General features: G+C 38.7%; 1 protein-coding gene across 1 annotated transcript in view; it reads right to left on the bottom strand.

The window, feature by feature from the left end:
- Window positions 1–12,044: 12,044 nt before the first annotated feature.
- The window catches only part of TMTC2 (transmembrane O-mannosyltransferase targeting cadherins 2), a 497,284-nt gene continuing 486,387 nt past the window's right edge, over window positions 12,045–22,941 (bottom strand). Inside the window, exon 11 of the mRNA XM_086398903.1 lies at window positions 12,045–12,523. Within this exon, the coding sequence (XP_086255029.1) occupies window positions 12,482–12,523 (42 nt within the window). The 3' untranslated portion in view covers window positions 12,045–12,481. The remainder of the gene's footprint in view (window positions 12,524–22,941) is intronic.

Here is a 22,941-nt window from a genome sequence, read left to right as displayed (position 1 = left end):
TCCTTGCCAATATTTGTTATTTCCTTAAAAAAACAAACAACAACAACAAAAAAACTATAGGCACCAAACCACCAGACAATTACTCTCATCTCCCATGCTAGTAAGGTTATGCTCAAAATCCTGCATGCGAGGCTTCAGCATTACATGAACTGAGAACTTCCAGACATCTGAGCTGGGTTGAAAAAAGGCAGAGGAACCAGAGATCAAATTGACAACATTCGCTGGATCATGGAGAAAGTAAGGGAATTCCAGAAAAACATCAGCCTCTGTTTCATTGACTATGCTAAAGCCTTTGACTGTGTGCATCATAACAAACTGTGGAAAACTCCAACAAAAGAGATGGGAATACCAAACCATCTTACCTGTCTCCTGAGAAATCTGTATGCTGTCAAGAAGCAGCAGTTAGAACTGAAAATGGAACAACAGGTTCAGGATTAAGAAAGAACTACAACAAAGCTGTTTATTGTTACACTGTTATTTAACTTACAGTCAAAGCTGTGCTGTATGCTTTTGCTCAGTCATGTTTGACTCTTTTTGATCCCATGGACTGCAGCCTGCCAGGCTCAGTCCACGGAATTTTCCAGGCAAGAATAATAGAGTGAGTTGCCATGTCCTCCTCCAGGGGATCTTCCCAACCCACGGATCGAACCCAGGTCTCCCACACTGCAGGCAGCCTCTTTACCTTCTAAGCCACCAGGGGAGCCCAAGAATACTGGAGTGGATAGCTTATTCCTTCTCTAGGGAATCTTTCCAACCCACCTCGTGAGAGATGCCAGGCTGGGTGAGTTACAAGCTGGAATCAAGATTGCCAGGAGAAATATCAACAACCTCAAATATGCTGACGATACCACTCTAATGGCAGATAGTGAAGAGGAAATAAAGAGCCTCTTCATGAGGGTGAAGAAGGAAAGTGAAAAAGCCAGCTTAAAACTAAATATTAAAAAAAGAATTAAGATCATGGCATCTAGTCTCAACATTTCATGACAATAGATGAGGAAACAATGGCAACAGTGACAGACTTTATTTTCTCGGGCTCCAAAATCACTGAAGATGATGACTGCAGCCATGAAATTAGAAGACTATTGCTTCTTGGCAGGAAAGCTATGACAAACCTAGACAGCATATTAAAAAGCAGAGACATTACTTTGCTGACAAAGGTCCGTCTAGTCAAAGCTATGGTTTTCCCAGTAGTCATGTATGGATGTGAGAGTTGGACCATCAAGAAAGCTGAGCACTGAAGAACTGATGCTTCTGAACTATGGTGTTCAAGAAGACTCTTGAGACTTCCTTGGACTGCAAGGAGATCCAACCAGTCAATCCTAAAAGAAATCAGTCCTGAATATTCATTGGAAGGTCTGATGCTGAAGCTCCAGTACTTTGGCCACCTGATGTGAAGAACTGACTCATTTGAAAAGACCCTGATGCTGGGAAAGATTGAAAGCAAGAGGAGAAGGGGACGACAAAGGATGAGATGGTTGGATGGCATCACCAACTTGATGGACATGACTTGAGTAAACTCTGGGAGTTGGTGATGGACAGAGAGGCCTGGTGTGCTGCAGTCCATGGGGTCGCAAAGAGTCAGACACAACTGTTCTACTGAACTGAACTGATGCTGAAGCTCCAATAATTTGGCTACCTGATGCAAAGAGCTGACTCACTGGTAAAGACCCTGATGCTGGGAAAGACTGAAGGCAGAAGAGGGTGACAGAGGATGAGATGGTTAAATGGCATCACCAATGCAATGGACATGAACTTGGGCAAACTACTTGACATGCGGACAGGGAGGCCTGGTGTGGTACAGTCCATGGGGTTGCAAACAGTCAGACACAACTTGGTGACCAAACAAAACATACCCATCTTAGTAGGTATGAAGTGATATTTTATTGTGGTTTTGATAGACATGTCCCAGATAAGTAATGATATTGAGCATCTTTTTGTATGTTTATTTGCCATTTTCATATTTTATTTTGGGGAAAAAAGTTCTATTTAGACAACTTATTTTTATTAAGCTTTTTTAATTTAGTAGTAAAAGTTTCAAATATTCTAAGACTCATCAGATATGTGATTTGAAATTATTCCTTCTCATTCTGTGGGCTATCTTTTCACTTTCTTAATGTCCTTTGAGGCATAAAAGTTTTTAATTTTTAGGAAATTTGATTTATCTATTTTTCAATTGTTTATGCTTTTGCAGTCATATTTTATACTTGATTTTAACCAGAAAGCCAAGAAGTGATTTAGCTGTATATTTTAAGAACCGTTACCTAATCCAAGGTGATAAAGATTTACATCTATTGCTTTACCAACAATTTTACAGATTTTGCTTTTACACTTGAGTCTTTGCTGTTTTGAATTTATTTGTATATATGTTACAAGATAGGAATCCACCCTGTAGAATACTAATAGAATATACTATGATACAGCTGAAGCAGATACCCGAATGATCTACATTATTATATTTAAGATCTCTTCTAACCAAAGGTTTAGTATAATAACTTTCAGTTTTATATAAAGGAAAATGGAAAATATGTATATTGCAATTTTAAGTGTTAAACTTTTATTTGAAACAAAACAAACAAAAAAATGATCTTAAATGACATGTACATAGTAGAGCCACAGAGGGAGTGTCACATCATTAGCATTTCATTTAATTTGAGCTAATCACCTTTCAGATCATACAACCTAGAGCAGCTCACAGAATATTCACAACAGAGAGAGCAGCTACAAAATAATCAAAATGAAGAAAGTAATGAGAGAGCCAATTCCTTGGCAGCTTGATAAGAAGTCTGGGGCTCCCAAGGAGGAGAGAGAGGTCTGGGCCTCTTGAAGAGGAGACAGGGATCTGGAATTCTCAAGGAGGAGGAAAGGACAAACATCTTTTTTTTTTTTTTTCCTTCTTCTCTACATTCGTTAGTCTTAGTCACATAAAACGTTTTTTTTCTTTAAGCCCGGAACTGATGATTATACAACAAACAACCCAGTTTAAACTCTATAATCTAAGGATTATATAACAACAATTTTTCCTGCTTGAGGACAGCTTCTCCTTCTTGAAAACCTCCTGACTAATCCTGTTATCTTAAAATGTAAATTGTGGAAGTGGGTCTAGTAAGATCTTTACAACCTTGAAACATTCCTTTGATTTATTGTAATAACCAGTTTAAAAAGTATGTAACTCCCTTTTCTAAGACTAATGAGGGAGGCACTCTCTGTCCCCCTTCTGATATCTATGTCAGAAGCTTTCTCTGTCTCTTTTCATATTTTAATAAAACTCGGCTACACAAAAGCTCTTGAGTGATCAAGCCTAGTCCCTGGTCCCAAAGCTAAATCTCCTTCAGAGATCACCAATCTGACATCTTTCATCGTAAGTTATCATCTTGGGGGCTCGTCTAGGATCTTCTGGACAAGGTAAAAACACTAAAGAGCTCTAGCCTCTCTGCTATTTCAGTATATACATATTTTCTGCTTTACTTTACTAACTTTACAGTGTGCTTGTGTGAATGAAAGACACATCTTGCACGAGGCAAGTGTTGAGCCCTGCTCTGCAGTTTCAAGGTGCCTCATAATGACTGAATGCAGCTCCAAAAAGGGGAATCTTGCTTGGGGTTTATATTGACTTGCCAATGCCAAGACACACCCAATATCCCTGCAAGGGGAGCGGCCAGAGATGGGCAAAGCATGTGGCCGGAATTTTCCCTTCTCAGTCATCTTTTCCTGGTCTCTTTGACCATTTAGTAATTGTGTGGGGAATTAGAACTACTAACCTAATCTGTCAGATCACAGACTTTCAAGGGAATTGTGATCCATGCTGTTAATATGTATTTTCACTTAGACCCCAAGTACGGAAGCGCGTAGCCTTGCTAGGAGCTGAAAGTTGCAAGAGTACATTTGGAGCAAGAAGGAGTTCTAGCCCCAAGAATATCTCTCAAGCTAGAGGTCACTCTCTTGGCTGCTTGACTCAGGGGCCAGAGTCCTAAAAGTGAGTCTTTGTCATGGCTGTGCCTCCCATCTATGTGGATAGAAGCACTGCTGGTGACCATGAGGTTTTTGAGGACACAGATGGGCAACGGCAGGATCTGGTCAGATTGGAAGTACAGTGGGCTTCTTCCTTTGGTAACGCTAACTTAGTGGACCAGAGGAGGCTCTCATGTGGCTTTTGTCTCAACTCCCTAGATATTCCTTTTGTGAGATCTGTGGGAATGAACTGGAAGGACTAGCCCTGGTAGCTTGAGGACAAAAATCACTTTTTCCTCGCTGGCCAACCCTCCACCACCTCTTTTGCTATACTGGTGTGGTGATACTCAGTAGGGACATCTTGGTTCTTGTTCATCCCTTTATGACTCACCATATCTATTGCAATCAGGACTGTACTCAGGAATGTGCATGGGCACATGCAAGACGGATGCTTCCCCTAGTAGGACTAGCTTGGGAAGCATTCTGAAAAGCTACTCTGCTCCACCCGAGGTGGCATCAGAGAAAAGGGCAAGTCAAACAAAGGTCTTGGTGGTATGGAACTAAATCAGTCTAGGATACCATCAGGTCTACCCCTCATGCATCTCCACTCTGCCTCAACCGTAGAACTGGGAGGGATGAATAAGGTACCTGTGTCAGTAAGGGACAGACTAAGTCCTACCAGGGAAGGAAAACTTCGGTGGAGAGTCTGTCTACACCTCCATCTAGAACAGGGAAGGATGCTTCTGGTGCAAAGAAGCCATGGCTGTGAATGCCACTTTATTCTCTCTTACAGATGGAAGCTAGCCGTTCCAGAACCACTCCTTTAAAATGCATTAAAAAAAAAAAAAAAGAGCTGGGACAAGTTTGATCCCCAGAGTTTGAAAAAGACATGCCTGATCTTCTTCTGTGATACTGAATGGCCACAGTATCCTTTGGAAGATGAGGAACACTGAACTATTACTGAAGAGTCTCAACTATAATACTGTTTCACAATTGGATCAGTTCTGTAGAAAACAAGGGAAATGGGTAGAAGTGACATATGTGTTGCTCTTTATCTCTCTGTGAGACATGCCAGACTTATGTCCTAAGGGTACAGATTTGGGTGTGAAACCTTCAGCTCCCTCCTGTTCTCTTACTTTGCCCCCGTATCCAGGGATCCCAACTGAACAGGCTGAAAATTGGGGCACCCTTCCAGGAGGGGTTCCCTCAGTCTCAGTAGAAATTCAAACTGTCCTGATTGTGGTCAAGACTATTTTGAGGATCCAAAAAGTACATGGAGGTCTTTATGAAGCTAATTTTACTTTATGATCTTACTTGGAGAGATATAATACATGTCTTGGGACAGATGCTGACTCCTGACTCGAGAGCTTAAGTTTTGGAGGAAGCTACTACTTTTGGAGATGAATGGCTTGAAGGCAAGGGAAAAAGGAAACACAAAATAGCCCTCCTCCCTACTGGGAGCCAAGCAGTTCCTCTAACAGAGCCACTTTGTCCGATGTATTCTTGTAGGGCTCAAGTGAGCATGTGCTGAAGACTTTAAAATTATGCTAAGTTGGCTGACATAGAACAGGGAGAGAAGGAAACTCCTGATAAACTCCTGGTAAATTCCTAGATAATTATGGGAGGCTCCTTACAAGTTTACTGATGTTGATCTAGAAAGTTCAGAGGGAGAAATGATCTTAAAAGATAGATTTCTTACTCAGTTGACTCCAGATACCTGCTGAAAGTTACAAAGACAGGAGTTTGGACCAAATCAGTCTATAAAAAAATTGTTGCAGCTGGCTCAGATGGTATATTATGGTAAAAAATACACGAAGGAAAATAGGAAGATAAAAGAACCTACAAAAGACAAAAAGGGCTTCCCTGGTGGCTCAGAGGTTAAAGCGTCTGCCTGCAATGTGGGAGACCTGGGTTCGATCCCTGGGTTGGGAAGATCCCCTGGAGAAGGAAATGGCGACCCACTCCAGTATTCCCACCTGGAGAATCCCATGGACAGAGGAGCCTGGTGGGCTACAGTCCACGGGGTCGCAAAGAGTCAAACTGAGCGACTTCATTCACTCACTCACTCACAAAAGACAGAAGCCCCAAGATGGCTGTTAGACTTGCTCTGAAACAGCCTGAGGGAAAAAATGCCTAGAGGAACCAAGGTGAAAAGGGATGAGCTTGTTATTACTGTGGAAAGGAGGGGCATCTCAAGCAGGATTGCCCTCAGGCATCTAAGCCACCCACAGCTCCATGTCTGGTGTGCAAGGGACCATACTGGAGAAGAGACTGGCCTCCGAGGTGTAGGCCCTAGGGGTTGGACTCAAGAAAATCTGGACTGAAGGTGCCTGGGGTTTCCGACACAAGCTCTCATCCTAATTACACCTGAGGAACCCAGGGTATTAATAACTGTGGGGAACAATCAGCCAATTTTCCTTTGGACACTGGGGCAACTTTCTCTGTGCTCACTGGTCCGCTTTCCTCCAGATCCACCACCCTAATGGGACTGTCTGGACAAGCCAAATGCTATTATTTCAGTCATCCTTTAAGCTGAAACGGGACTCTCTGCTATTTTCTCAAGTTTCTAATTGTGCTGGAGGCTCCCTCACCCCTTCTGGGGAGGGATATACTGAACAAGGTCCAGGCCTCTGTTTTCATAAATATGAAGACTGCTCTTTCTCTCCCATTAATTGAACAAAATGTAAGTCCTAAAGTGTGGGCTGATGGAAAAAACTGTGGGTTGAGCACAAAATGCTGTTCCTATCTTTATCAAGCTCAAAGACCCTCACCTATTTTCACATCAAAAGCAGTATCCATTAAAGCCTGAGGTGTTAAGGAAAGTTTAAGACCCATCATTGAAATTTAAAGGAACAGGGGTTACTAATTCCCTGTAACTGTCCATATAACACTCCTATTTTGGATGTAAAAAAGTCAAATGATAAGTGGAGACTAATTCAAGATATACAAATAAAAAGTGCCTAATCCTTATAACTTATTGTCTGAAATTCCTGAAAGAGCCAAATATTTTTCAGTCACTGATTTGAAGGTTGCTTTCTGGAATTAAACCTATATTAAATCATCCTCTACCTATGACTTTGAGACAACTGAGAGGACTCTTGAGCATTGCAGGCTATTGCTTCATTTGGATTCCGGGTTATGGGGAACTTGCCTGGCCTTTATACAAACTTATAACTGAAACTCAGCAGGCCCAAACCAACAAACTGGTTTGGTACCCAGAGACTCAAAAGGCTTTTTGCAGGTTCCCACTTTGAGCTTGCCCAAAGGATCAGAGTTTACTTTGTTACTGAAAAAAGGCTATGGCACACTGCTTAAGGCTAATTGCTACTATTGTTTTGCTAATGCCCAAAGCTCATAAGTTTACCAATGGACAAAGTCTTACTGCACTGACTTCTCATGACGTAAGTGGGATCTTAAACTCTAAAGTTCAGAGCAACAACGGCTCCATCTTTAAAGCTGCTGTAACTCAAGGAGTATCAAAAGCTCTAGGAATAGAATATCACTTACATTGTTCCTGGAGACCCCAATCTTCAGAAAAAGTTAAAAGGTACATTATTAAGAGGTATCTGCATAAGGTAACTCAGGAAACACAGGACTGTAGGCTTAAAGTTTTACCCATAGCTTTAATGTGGGCTTGAACTGCCCCTAAGAAGAAGGGAGTTTCTCTATGATAGACTGTTTGTGCACACAGATATTGTCATAGACAGTACACCTTAGAACTAACTATTTGTCTCAGCTTTCAGCTTTTTAAACTCCTCATCTATTGAAGGCTTCCCATGGTGGGTTTCTCCACTTCAAAGAAAAGACTCCCTTCAACTCTGCGAATACCTTCACCAACAACAATCATATGTGATGCCTCTTCTTGATCTGATGACATCTAGCAATCCTAAGATGGACTGATGAAACTATGGACATAATGTAACTTTTCATTTTGATTATGCTTTAACTTGGTTTAATGACTATTTTGCCTTACATTTGTAACTGTATAATGGGGTTTGTTCCTAACCATCTGAACTCTTTTAGGTTACAAATGATTGTCCAGGCTCCTATGAGTGCCACAGCCTCCTCCAACTATTACTTGGGGCCCCTGGATCAGAGACCCTCAATATGAGGGTTAGGAGAATATGTTGTCTCAACAATTTAGGGACAGCACCCTATCAAAGCTATGGAATGAAAATGATGCCCCCTTCCCTTGGCAACAAAATCCTCCTAAAAGAAAAGGGGGGAATGAGAGAGTCAATTCCTAGGCAGGTTGATAAGAAATTTGAGGTTCCCAAGGAAGAGAGAGGGGTCTGGAATTCTCAAGGAGAAGGAAAGGGCGAACTTTTTTTGGTTGTTCTCTACATGCCTTAGTATTAGTCACATAAAACATTATTTTCTTTAAGCCCGGAACCCATGATTACACAACAAACAACTCAGTTTAATCTCTATACTAAGAACTATAGTGAAGTTGCTCAGTCGTGTCCGACTCTTTGCGACCCCATGGACTGTAGCCTACTAGGCTTCTCAGTCCATGGGATTCTCCAGGCAAGGATACTGGAGTGGGGTGCCATTTCCTTCTTCAGGGGAACTTCCCAACCCAGGGATCAAACCTGGGTCTCCCGCATTGGAGGCAGACGCTTTAACCTCTGAGCCATCAGGGAAGCCCTATACTAAGAATTATATAACAACAATTTTCCCTGCTTGAGAACAGCTTCTCCTTCTTGAAAACCTCCTGACTAATCTTGTTATCTTAAAATGTAAATTGTGGGATTGGGTCTAGTAAGATCTTTACAACCTTGAAACATTCTTTTGATTTATTGTAATAACCAGTTTAAAAAGTATATAACTCCCTTTTCTAAGACTAGTGAGGGGGCACTCTCCATCCCCCTTCTCATGTCTACGTCAGAAGCTTTCTCTCTCCCTTTTCGTAATTTAATAAAACTCTGCTACACAAAAGCTCTTGAATGATCAAGCCTACTCCCTGGTTCCGAAGCTGAATCATCTTCTTCTAAGATCATGATTCTGACATCATTCACCTTAAGCTATCAGTAATCTCTTAAGAAACACTTTGTTGTTGTTCAGTCACTGAACAACATATTGTGTGAAGTGTATCTAAGTGTCAATGAAACTTAAACTTTGAGCAATTAAAACATCAAAGAAACTTTAATGTTTCTATAAGTAGTCATCCAATCTCAATTCAAGAAAGTAGTATTCTAGCCCAAATCAAACCAAGATATTCAAACCATCAGCAAATAGATAACTTCTCAAGAGAATGCTAGACTCATCTTCGATAATCATCTTAGTTATAGCTACATAGATACCTAGTCAGAGCAAACTCTCTCTAGACTGTTTTTTGTTACATTCTTGATTTCAGTTTAAAGAGTAGGCCAACAAGGTAAGCAACCTCACAAAAGACAGTTAACTGCAAGGAGGGGTGAAAACACCCACCTGTGTATGCAAAATGACCTATTGGAGTGACAGAAAAAAAAATAAAATCTCTACTTACACTTTAAAAGAATGACAAAAAAAAAAACAAACAACAATATTTATTGGTATTTAGCCATTAACGTAATTTCATAGCAATATCATCACTCAGTCTATACCAGATTCATATCTAGATAAATTCATGTTATGTGGTATTGCTATACCAAAGAAACAGAAGTTCCACAATGGAGAGTTTGATATGGTGGTTCCACTCATACCTTTGCACTTTCAAACAGAGAGTATTTCAGTGTACAGGCAACCAAGAAGGAGATTTGTGTATTATATTACCCAGTTGTAAATAAACTGATCCTCATTAAATGGGTATAAAACGACAGGGTATTTTTGTTAAAAGTCATGAATTGGTGATATGAGGAAGAGAGAAAAACTGAACAATAAAAAATGGCAGATTAAAGCTTATAATCTTTAGTACCAGCTCATCAGCCACACTGAAATATAAATAATGATAATCTAACCAAATCAGACAAGTTGTCCAGAATACTGAAATTATCTAGAAGACTTTTGAAGTGTGAATTCATATATTATTTACAATGAACATTTTCATAGAATGTTTGTGACTTTAACATTAGGGCCTCCCTGATAGCTCAGTTGGTAAAGAATCTGCCTGCAGGAGACTCCGGTTCAATTCCTGGATCAGGAAGATCCACTGGAGAAAGAATAGGCTACCCACTCCAGTATTCTTGAGCTTCCTTTGTGGCTCAGCTGGTAATGAATACGCCTGCAATGCAGAAGACCTGGGTTTGATCCCTGGGTTGGAAAGAGCCCCTGGAGAAGGGAAAGGCCCACTCCAGTACTCTAGCCTGGTGAATTCCACGGACTGTATAGTCCATGGGGTCACAAGGGTTGGACACGACTGAGCAACTTGCACTGCACTGCACTGCACTGCACTGTGACTTTAACAAGGACTGAGAAAGCAGTTAGTTTCCAAAATATCTTCATGTTATGAAGAGAACACTTTGAAGGGAAAAAATTGGGGAAATACCTCTCCTGTTGTGTAGTTATTGTAAAAATGTGTACATATCAACATTTTAAATGAAAATTTTTTCTGTACGTTTTCATTCAAAGAAACAGTTTTAGATATTTACAGCATTTGTTCAAAATCTAGATTTTGTTTGCAAGAATAAATTACTGATTCCCAGGTGAGACTAGAATTTAAGATGAATTCAACCTACAAATTTTTGCATAATTAGAGAAACAGTTTAAAATTGAATATCACATTATATTAGCTGCAGCCAATGAGCTATTTCTTCCATTTTTACATGTGTCTAATTTTTTTTGAGTTTTGAGATATAATTGGCATATATTATTGAATAAGCTTAAGACATAGATGATGACTTGATACATATATATTGCAAAATCATTACCACACTACAACTAGTTAACACCTCCATCATGTCACACAATTACCACTTTATGTATGTATGCATATGGTAATTGTGTAGTAGTTTGAGCATTCTTTGGCATTGCCTTTCTTTGTGATTGGAATAAAAACTGACCTTTTCTAGTCCTATGGCCACTACTGCACAATTGCACTCATCTCACATGCTAACAAAATAATGCTCAAAATTTCTCCAAACCAGGCTTCAGCAATATGTGAACCATGAACTTCCAGATGTTCAAGCTGGTTTTAGAAAAGGCAGAGGAACCAGAGATCAAACTGTCAACATCTGCTGGATCATTGAAAAAGCAAAAGAGTTCCAGAAAAACATCTATTTCTGCTTTACTGACTATGCCAAAGCCTTTGACTCTGTGGATCACAATAAACTACGGAAAATTCTGAAAGAGATGGGAATACCAGACCACCTGACGTGTCTCTTGAGAAACCTGTATGCAGGTCAGGAAGCAGCAGTTAGAATTGGACATGGAACAACAGACTGGTTCCAAATAGGAAAAGGAGTATGGTCAAGGTTGTATATTGTCACCATGCTTATTTAACTTATACGCAGAGTACATCATGAGAAACTCTAGACTGGAAGAAGCACAAGCTGGAATCAAGATTGCCGGGAGAAATATCAATAACCTCAGATATGCAAATGACACCACCCTTATGGCAGAAAGTGAAAAAGAACTAAAGAGCCTCTTGATGAAAGTGAAAGTGGAGAGTGAAAAAGTTGGCTTAAAGCTCAACATTCAGAAAACGAAGATCATGGCATCCGGTCCCATCACTTCACTGCAAATAGATGGGAAAACAGTGGAAACAGTGGCTGACTATTTTTGGGGGCTCTAAAATCACTGCAGATGGTGACTGCAACCATGAAATTAAAAGATGCTTACTCCTTGGAGGAAAGTTATGACCAGCCTAGACAGCATATTAAAAAGCAGAGATATTACTTTGCCAACAAAGGTCCATGTAGTAAAGGCTATGGTTTTTCCAGTAGTCATGTATGGATGTGAGAGTTGGACTGTAAAGAAAGCTGAGTGCCAAAGAATTGATGCTTCTGAACTGCGGTATTGGAGAAGACTCTTGAGAATCCCCTGGACTGCAAGGAGATCCAACCAGTCCATCCTAAAGATCAGTCCTGGTTGTTCATTGGAAGGACTTATGTTGAAGCTGAAACTCCAATACTTTGGCCACCTGATGCGAAGAGCTGACTCATTGGAAGAGACCCTGATGCTGGGAAAGATTGAGGGCAGGAGCAGAAGGAGACAACAGAGTATGACATGGTTGGATGGCATCACTGACTCAATAGTTATGAGTTTGGGTAAACTCCAGGAGTTGGTGATGGACAGGGAGGCCTGGTGTGCTGTGATTCACGGGGTAGCAAAGAGTCGGACATGACTGAGTGACTGAACTGACTGTGTATGGTAAAAACATTTGAAATTTATTCTTTCAGTGACTTTCATGTATATAATATAGTATTATTAACTAGTAGTTTAGATTCTCAGAATTTACTCATTTTATAAGTGGAAGTTTATATGCTATTTCTTCCATTTAAATGTCCTATTTCTATAATAGTTATTAAAACCAACAATCCAGGTGTCGGCGCGCGGGGTCGAAGGTCAGCCCGCAAGATGGCAGCCCGCAAGATGGCGGCGGTGCTGACCTTCCTCAGGTTACTGGGCCGGGGCGGCGCGGTGACGCGCGGCCTGCCTGAAAAAAAAAAAAAAAAAAAAAAAACCAACAATCCAAATAACCTGAATTCAAAATCTGACTCTTACATCACTCTAAATAATATTTAAATCAAGATTTTCAAAAATGAAGAAGCACAATAAAATATAACACATTCATTCTCTACAATATTAATAATAATGTTGGATGAAAATAGAAAAGGATGCTTGTACTAGTAATAAAATTAAATTATTTGAAAATGTTATTACTCTACATTATTCTTTTCAATTTCTATTATGAAAATATATATATAGTACTTTAGTAAGTAATTTTTTAATAAATAATTTTAGATATTTTAAGAGTATCCTCAAAATTTTTCATTAGAGTGTGTTATTGAAAAAGTTTGGAAATCACCTCCACAGAAAATGTTGCACAAATAGAATTATTGCTCTCTGAATGTGCCTAATGGTACACAATCATCTAATAAAATGGAAATAGCCCAGCACTGAGTGACCTAGATTCTAATCCTTTTAAACAGTTGTAAAACTCCAGGCAAGTCAACTTCCCTCTCGGGGACATTTTTGCCCATCTGTAAAATAAAATGGTAGGACTGGCTAATCTCTAATGGCCCATCTAGCCCTGAAATTCTGCTTTCAAGATGTTCTTCCTATGAGACTATGAATTTCGGCTATGTATTATTCAATCATAATTACATGATAATTTATCATAGACTTTAATGATGACAAAGGACAAACAAAAAAGCAATGACTAATTTTGAGAAAATGAATAAAAATTCATATTAAATACTAGCTCTTAAGAGTATAATCACTCTGACTGATCATTTTTCAAGCACTGTTAGACTTTGTGTTTTGCTTTTGGAGCGACACGATAATATTATCCTTCTCAATTACGTTCTATATGATACTTTATAAATAATAGCAGCACTGATAGAAAGCTCACATTATTGCTTAATTCTCATTTTACAATGGGAATTATACCTTTTTTTAAAAAGTAGAGTTACAACATAATATTTAAAAGTAAGAAAATAAAACAACCTTTGTAGATGATCCCAAATAAAGGCATCAGAGGGGGTTCTGGTTTCTGAGTAAAATATCAAAGAAATTTCTTATATGATTGATCTAGGCTTTGTTCCAAAATTTTCTATAACATATATATGTATATCACTTCTCAAATCATACTTTTGGTTAGAAAGAACTGTTTGTTTGTTTGTTTGTTTTTGGCTCTTTAATGTTTCCAGTCTTTAATGTAGACAGATGGGAAAAAGTGTCATTCAATCATAAAAGATAATGTGCCTAATTTACTATAGTTTATTTACTATACTATAGTTAATTTACTGTACTATAATTTACTATATTTGTAAACTTACTCTAAAGTAAACATTAACCCCAAAATGCACATGCTTCTGAGATAGTTTTAGGGAAACAATCTTATAGACATAATTGAAAAAGTTAGCTTAATATACAATAATGTTTTTTAAAAAAATACCTGATTCACTGGAATTACCTTATTCGTTCAATAATTCAACAGATATTATCTAATGCCAACTCTATATTGTACATTATTGTAAATTTTGGCCATGTATTATGAACAAAACTCTTATTCTCTAAGAGTTTTCATTCTTGAGAGAGAAATAAAGTTATATGGCATTTTGGAGAGAGAAGTATTTATTTAGTAAAAAAATAATTCTTAATAGTGATGAACATGCTAAGGAAAAATATAGCTAGTTTCTAAAAGTTATAGTGGCTATAATGTTAATGAGAGAGATAGGATTCTGATGAGGTGTTTGAAATATTTTGTTATGGAAAAGACTGGAGAAGTTTTGAATTTCAGATGATATAAAAATCTATGGTCTGTCGATGTTATGAGTAGAAGAATGTAGTTCACATGGTCTGGAATGGAACTGCAAACTTTGAAGGCATCACATGGGTCAGGAATGTTGAAATGAACCAGGGGAAGGGATGAAAAGAGACATTTAAAGTTGCCCGAATTCTTGGTACATATGAGAGAATAACTGAAGTTAGAATAGAGTCTTGTTGAAAGTAGGCTTCCCAGGTGGCGCAGTGATAGAGAATCCACCTGCCAATGCAGGAAACACAAGAGACATAGGTTCAATCCCTAGGTCAGAAAGATTCTCCTGGAGTAGGAAATGGCAACCCACTCCAGTATTCCTACACGGAAAATTCCATGGACAAAGGATTCTGGTGGGCTATAGTCTAGGGGGTCACAAAACAGTCAGACACAACTTAGAGACTAAACAACAACAAATGAAATTAGAAAACTTTCATATTTAAAAGTAGGAGAGATAACTGGACTTCATTAGCCTGGAATAATGAAAGTTTTACAGAGAGACGAAATATGGTAATCTCTATAAGTACTCAGAAAAAATTAAAAAAAAAGAAAGAAAAAAATTTAAAGAATGCTTAATTGATCTAAAAACCACAGTATATCTTTAAAAAAAAATGTGGGCATGTAGTAGAATGAGCATCATTTAGTTTAAATGACTAAACAGACCAAGTGTCTTCAATAGACAAAGGAAATTACATCAAGGAAAAGAAAGGACATCAGAAGCATTCTGTGAGGAAGTAAGAGAAGTATGAGAGCAATAGAAAGAGCTGAGAAGTCAGCAACGGAAGAATGAACCTTGGTTAGAGGAAAGCACAGACAGAATAAGAACTTAGCTACTAAAGAGGATAAGTAATGAGAGGGCCTTGTACTTTTACATCTTACGTTTATGGCATACATTAATGACAGGGATGTAAATAAGTAAACAAATACAAAAATATAAAGTCAATTCAAATTACTAGACACGGGACTTCCCTGGTGGGCCAGTGGCTAAGACTCTGCGCTCCCAGAGCAGGGTTCCTGGGTCTGATCCCTGGTCAGGGAACTATATTCCACATGCTACAACTAAAGACTTCTCACGTTGCAGCTAAAGATCCTGTGTGCTGCAACAAAGACCGAGCACAGTCAGGTTAAAAAAAAAATATTACTAGACACTAGCAAACACATACATATAATATATAATGTAATGTATGTACTATACAATGCAATACATATCAGACCTGTAGTATTACATACACATTTTTTCTTCATAAGATGTTTAAGAAGGCTTCACTCATTCATTGTTTCAATAGCTATTTTCTGAGCATCTACATACTATTCAAAGCCATAGTCAGGAAAAGTCTATTAAACATGAATGCATAGAAACATTTGACAACTGCAGTTTTCAAGACAATTATGCTAAAACAATGAAGTAAACATACGCGTTAAAATAGTAAAACAATTTGAGTTAATTCTCTAATCTGGTACCACTACCTGATTCACAGAAATCTAACTATACAATTTTTCAAAGTCCTTAAGTTTAGCATCTTGGGCTTCCCAGATGGTGCAGTGGTATAGAATCTGCCTGCAATGCAGGAGAAATGGGAAATGCAGGTTCGATCCCTGCGTTGGGAAGATCCCCTGCAGGAGGAAATGGCAACCCACTCCAATACGCTTGCCTGGACAATCCCATAGACAGACGAGCCTGGTGGGCTAAAGTCCACGGGGTCACAAAGATTTGGACGTGACTGAGCACTCATGCAAGTTTAGAATTTTATACTTGTGGTAACACAAGCAGGATGGCATGTGAACTTCTGTTGCAGCCAGTTCATTAACTTTACAATCATTTTCCACCTTTTTCCATCATCTTTTTTGAGTTCACAAGAATTCTTTCTGAGTGTCTGAATGGTATACAAATATAAATGATTATCCCATAGTCCAGACTATTCACCGTGTGGCTAAAGTCTTTTAACATGGTATCTTCTACTCCCTGAGAAATTTATTATTTAGCAAAATAATCTAGTATCCAAAAAATTCTATGAAAGTATTTATAGCTAATGTATCTTAGTAGCATCAATTTCCCCATCTCCAGTTATTAAATTAAACCACATGACAAGCTAAACTACTAGAGGTGAAAATCAGTTTGGAGCACTCTTAGAGGAGTGGACAGACTTATCACCAGTCCACCTAAAAATGCTTTCAAAATGATCAGGATAAAATCTGATCTATACCGAGTAAGAAAAGGCAACAAAGAAATGCAGAAAACCAATCAGCAACAAAAAAAAGAAAACTGGTCATTTCAGCAAACAACCCATAGTGTCAGTAAAAGTGTCTGAAAAGTGAAAGTCGCTCAGTCATGTCCAACTCTTTGTGACCCCATATACTGTAGTCTGCCAGGCTCTTCTGTTCATGAAATTCTCTATACTGGAGTGGATAACCATATCCCTTTTCCATGGGATCTTTCCAACCCAGCCACCAAACCTAGGTCTCCTGCATTGCAGGCAGATTCTTTACTGTATGAGACACAAAGGAAGCTATCCCTTGTGTCTAACTATCTAACTGACTCCTTTTTTTTTTTGGAGAGAATTAGTTTCTTTTCAGCCACTGTGACCAGAGTATCATTAACACTTTAAACCTGTGTTCATGCTAAAACTGTCTATACAATATTAGTGATAGATATTATAATGACTCCAAAAGGAAATTTCCAGAAATTTAATATTTTTTTATGGGGGGAGAGAGAGAGAGAAGCAGATTATTTACCACAACAAGTATTTGCCTTGTACATACTCCAGGTAAGCAGCTTAAAATTAGTTTAGCAGAACAAAAGAAAAAATAGTTTTTATTCTCCTTTTTACCACTCAGTTTTCAATGAAAAATTTCCTAAGACATTCTTCAGTAAATATCTGAGTAAAATACAAACTCTTCAAGTCAACAGCATTATGCAGACTATATAGGTTTTTGGGGTCATAAAGGAAATTTCACGTCTTAAAATAGTTCACTGGTAATTAAATCAATATTTAGGCTATTACTCAGGAACAAAGACAACAAAATGGGAGAAAGACATTTCCTGACATCACTCTCTCCTCTGTAAGCAGTTTCCACCACTGTTAGCAGATACATCATTCTTTTGTTAACTGCAGATAGTCTTGATCTTCCTCCTTGCCTGTTTTTCACCCTTTAATTCTATCTGGAGGGCTGGGTTTGTTTTTCCTGACAGTATTTGAGATTTCTAAGCTACCACAACGGTGCCAGCCCATACTGTGCACAGTAAGTGAAGAAGAAACAATCTGGCTGTTGCTTTAACACTTTGCAAATAGAAACTCGTTTCTTCTGCTTGATTTTTGCCCCTGGATATCCGACAGAGCAATCATCAATCCACCAAATAAAAGGCAGGTTTCCTTTTCATCTTCCCTACATGTAAATTTGGCAATTTCAGATGGATATTTGCAATTCAAAGAAAAGTGTTGTTTTTTAATCATGCATTGGCATTCTTTTATACAGTAAGAAAATCTGTTACCTTCCTCAATTTTTTAAACTAAATTCGAATAAATAACTCTTTAGAATTTATGCCAACTACAATACCAAAGAACAAGACTTTTTTTTTTTCTTTACATGGGTCCAAATGACAAGATTTTTCATTAAATTAACTATGTTGCTAAACAATATAGCAAACCATCAAAGGACAAGAAAACCATTCTCACAGTTTGGGTGTGACAAAAGTATTTAGTGAAAGAGTACTTACTAAGTTTGTACATGGGAGCAAAATTTACCAACAAAAAAATGTGTCTCTGCAGCATGAGGATTAACTTAGGCTGATTATTTTTAAGAAACAGAACATTCGGGAACTTTTCTTGTTGCTTCCTTAACTGCCTAAAATAATTTAGATAAAAGGCCTGTTCCCAGAATAAAGCTATGACCAGAGATATCTGTAAGAACATGGGCCGGATGTGGTGGGGGCACTGAAGATCAGGGCATCCTCTGTCCCGCTGTCTCCACATGGCCTGTCATACAGTTGTTTGCCAAACATTTGCTTTTTTACTTCTATGGGAGTCTTCTTCCTCCCTTTTGAGTTCCCAAGCCATGACACACAATATCCTCCTCTGCCCTTACCTGAAGATGGTAACTAAGGTGAGGGTTTCAGCCATTTTGGCAAATTACTCAGTCTTCCTGGGTCTCTCCCGTGTAATTTATGTAATTTTAAACTTTAAAGTTTTTTCTCCTGCTCATCTGTCCCATGTCAATTTAATTCTTAAATCAGCCATAAAGACTTGAAACAGCAGAGGAAAATTTCTGCCTTGCAAACAGTTGGTGTAGTTGGCAGGATTCAACTTCACAGGTTGGACACTTCCGTGAGGCTGCTGCAGCAAAGTGGAGACCCCGAGACAAGTGAAAAAGCCCAACGGAAGGAAAGAATTCTTACCATGTCAGTCTCCCTGATTGCCTGTAGGTTCTATTGGAAAGGAGGGTGGTAAGAATTTTTTCCGCTAAAATTAAGATTAGCAGGAGAAAATATGTATGGAAGTAATTCCTTGGACTTAACAACTCTAGTAAATTTAACAGAATAACTCATGGCTTTACTGATCATTACTCTCCCAAAAACAGTCACTTTCCCTTTGTCTCTGTTGTGTCTTTTGTCTTGTTCTATATCCTGAGAGTTTGACTTTATGACCAGTGAGGATATGCTTTCTGATCTCTGCCATCTGGAAGGTGTTCATACTGGTGTGTATCTGGTGGTCAGTTGAATAGACTCTCTGTGACCCCATGATCCCATGGACAGAGTCCGCCAGGCCCCTCTGTCCATGGAATTCTCCAGGCAAGAATTCTGAAGTGAGTTGCCATTCCCTTCTCCAAGGGATCGTCCCAACCCAGGGATTGAACCCAGGTATCCTGCCTTGCAGACAGATTCCTTACCATCTGAGCCACCAGGGAACCCCTGAGTAGACTGGGATCAAAGAAGCTGTAGCCAGGTTGATCAGAAGCAGGTCACACAGCGACTGGCATCTATTCGTCCAGCCATGCTATCTTTCAGGGGAGTTTGTCATAAGGGGTCCCTGTCCATAAGAGATATTTTTCATCTCAACTTGTTTTGTGACTTTGTTGTTTTGTGACTAAACTTGTGCAACAAGGGCCTTTACTTTCTTAGAATAATCTTGGGAGGGGACTTTCTAGACCATCTGAGGACTTCATCTTTTTGTACCCTCCTCTGAGGATGCTTCTTGCAACCATGATTAAGCCATAAAAAAGCTTATCATTTGAGTCAGTATTAAGATTCTACTTATCAATAACCAGACAGTAAGTCCTTTAAATTGGAAAAACTTCTAAATTGGTAAATCTAGAGTGCACTTTCACAGCAAACAGTTACTTTCTTGGTACCCAGGAAGGATCAAATTAAAAGGTGGATACACAGAAATAGAATAGCTAGTCTTAAGAACGCTCTTGATTAAAAAAAAAAAACAAAAAACCAGCTCAAGAGGTCTCATCAAATTTGCTGGTCAGTCTCCCCTCATGGGCTTTACAGATGCTACCAAAAATATTAGGTTATTTAACAAAAGAACTGGAAGAACCCAAGCAGCAACCAAGGGCCTCTTCCCAACAAGTTGGAAACCTTTGAAGGATTTTTAAGAAATACAGTATATAAAGTGAAAGTTGCTCAGTCATGTCTGACTGTTACTGCAGAGCACTATTCAAAGAGGCAGAAGAAAAAAGAATTAGAAAGGAAAGAATTATGGGACTCATCCCAGCAGGGTAAAAAATTTTAGATGGTTATTAAGAAATGGAGGGTATGGGGAGGGAGGAGGGAGGAGGGTTCAGGATGGGGAACACAGGTATACCTGTGGCGGATTCATTTTGATATTTGGCAAAACTAATACAATATTGTAAAGTTTAAAAAACAAAAGACAGTAAAAAAAAAATTAAAAAAAAAAGAAATGGAATGAATAAAACCAACATTGATGGGGTTAAAACAAAAGTTTTAATATAGCACAAGTGAAGAGTGAGTAGGCCAAAGGGATACCATCCAGGCTGGTCCCCTAACACTAAAGGGTCCAAAGCAAGTCCATTCTATTCACCCCAGTTTGGAAAAGCTTAAAAATCCAGAAGGCAAAATTTACAGTGAGAAACCTAACCAGCAATCACTTAGGGGTAGCTGTTAGGCTAATTAATCAAATTAAAGATTAACAAAAAGGGTCCATTGGCTTGACCCCTCCTGGAGACCTAAGGCCTTTTAAACAGAAGTGGGTAAAAGGGCTTGGGAATAAAAAGGAGACGTTTCCTGGGATGACTTTTCTAGTTCTCCAATGGTTAAGACTCTGCCTTCCAATGCAGGGGGCACAGGTTCAACCCCTGGTCAAATAATCAATAAATAAATGAATAAATAAATAAAAGTTAAAAATAGAAGTTAACAGGGATCCTTGATGTAGTTACCCCATGAGCTATGCTACCAAAATCATTGCTGGGACCCAGAAACATTTAGATTAAAAAATGAAAGGATTAATAAGATTATAAAGGCTGGAATGTTTAAATGGGTGTTATGTGAAGAGGTTATGTCAACATTGTCTTAATGTATCATGGGAATGGATGCTGTGTCTGACCAGAACATTTTCGCCACCCAGTACTCTAAGACCAAGACTTGTCTATGCAGTCCTAGTGGAGGCAATGGTTAGAGGTATAAGAGTTTATGAGAATGAAGTGGAAGTGTTTCAATGGACTTTATATAATATGGCTCCCTATTTTTCGGATGACTGTGTTGTGAGGATGGGTGTCCTATCTCATCGAGGAACATTCCCCCTCCCTGGTATTATAAAAAAGGACATGTAAACACCACCCCCCAACAAACCCCACCCCCCCAGCTTCAAGCAATGTTAATCAAACATGCTAATGGGAGCCAGTGGGATAGTCTGAGACCACACAGTGTGAAATAGAAGCTTGAAGCCAACTGTTCAAGGCTTAAGAGAAGCAACTAGTTTTGTCTTGCAAATCTATACAAAATCAGAAATGCAAACACAGCCCACAATCAAAAAGCTAGAAATAAAACTACCATAAGATCCAGCAATTCCACTCCTGGGTATCTACCCAGAGAAAATGAAAACACTAATTCAAAATGATACATGCAACCCAACACTAATTCAAAATGATACATGCAACCCAACACTAATTCAAAATGATACATGCAACCCAACACTAATTCAAAATGATACATGCAACCCAACACTAATTCAAAATGATACATGCAACCCAACACTAATTCAAAATGATACATGGACCCCAATATTCACAGCAGTCTTAGTTACAGTAGCCAAGATATGAAAGCCTACCTACATATCCATAGACAGATGAACAAATAATAATACATATGAATAGTATATGTATATAAAATCTTAGTACATATATATCTCACACATGCACACACAATATTGAACACTGCTGCTGCTGCTACTAAGTCACTTCAGTCGTGTCCAACTCTGTGTGACCCCATAGATGGCAGCCCACCAGGCTCCACCATTCCTGGGATTCTCCAGGCAAGAACACTGGAGTGGGTTGCCATTTCCTTCTCCAATGCATGAAAGTGAAAAGTGAAAGTGAAGTGGCTCAGTCATGTCCGATTCTTAGTGACCCCATGGACTGCAGCCCTCCAGGCTCCTCCGTCCATGGGACTTTCCAGGCAAGAGTATTGGAGTGGGTTGCCATTGCTTTCTCCAATATTGAACACTAGTCAGCCATAAAAAAGAATGAAATCTTGCAATTTGCAATAATATGGATGGACCTAGAGGGTACTATGCTAAGTGAAATATGACAAAGACAAATACTGTATATTTTCACTTTCATCTGGAATCTAAAAAAACAAACAAACAAAACATAAAGAGATATATAGGTATAGAAAATAAACTGTTCCAAGGAGAGGGGGGTTTGAGAGTGGGTGAAATAGGTGAATGGAATTAAGAGGTACAAGCTACTAGCTATAAAATAATTCATGGGATATAACGTACAAAGGGAACAGTCAGTAATATTGATTTAACTTTCTGTGGTGTATAATCCACAAAATCATCAAATTACTATGTTGTATATCTGAAACTAATATAAGACAACTACAATTTTTACAAAATTACATAAAAATAAATCTTCAATGAATGAATATATAACAATGACTCAGGAAGTTTTCCTTGTTTCATCCTTCTTAACTGCCTCAAAAGAATTTAGATAAAAGGCCTGTATCATATGAGAGGTATCAGAGAGATATCCACAAAGAAAATGGGTCAACATTCAGAAAATGAAGATCATGGCATCCGGTCCCACCGCTTCATGGGAAATAGATGGGGAAACACTGGAAACAGTGTCAGACTTTATTTTTCTGGGCTCCAAAATCAATGCAGATGGTGACTGCAGCCATGAAATTAAAAGACGCTTACTCCTTGGAAGGAAAGTTATGACCAACCTAGACAGCATATTCAAAAGCAAAGACATTACTTTGCCAACAAAGGTTCGTCTAGTCAAGGCTATGGTTTTTCCTGTGGTCATGTATGGATGTGAGAGTTGGACTGTGAAGAAGACTGAGCACTGAAGAATTGATACTTTTGAACTGTGATGTTGGAGAAGACTCTTGAGAGTCCCTTGGACTGCAA

The sequence above is a fragment of the Bos grunniens genome, chromosome 5, assembly GCF_055505025.1.
Source record: "Bos grunniens cultivar Pamir isolate PY7600 chromosome 5, Bosgru_T2T1.0, whole genome shotgun sequence".
Classification (NCBI taxonomy): domain Eukaryota; kingdom Metazoa; phylum Chordata; class Mammalia; order Artiodactyla; family Bovidae; genus Bos; species Bos grunniens.
The sequence above is the reverse complement of the archived record's forward strand: the minus strand, read 5'-3'. Positions and strand labels throughout refer to the sequence as shown.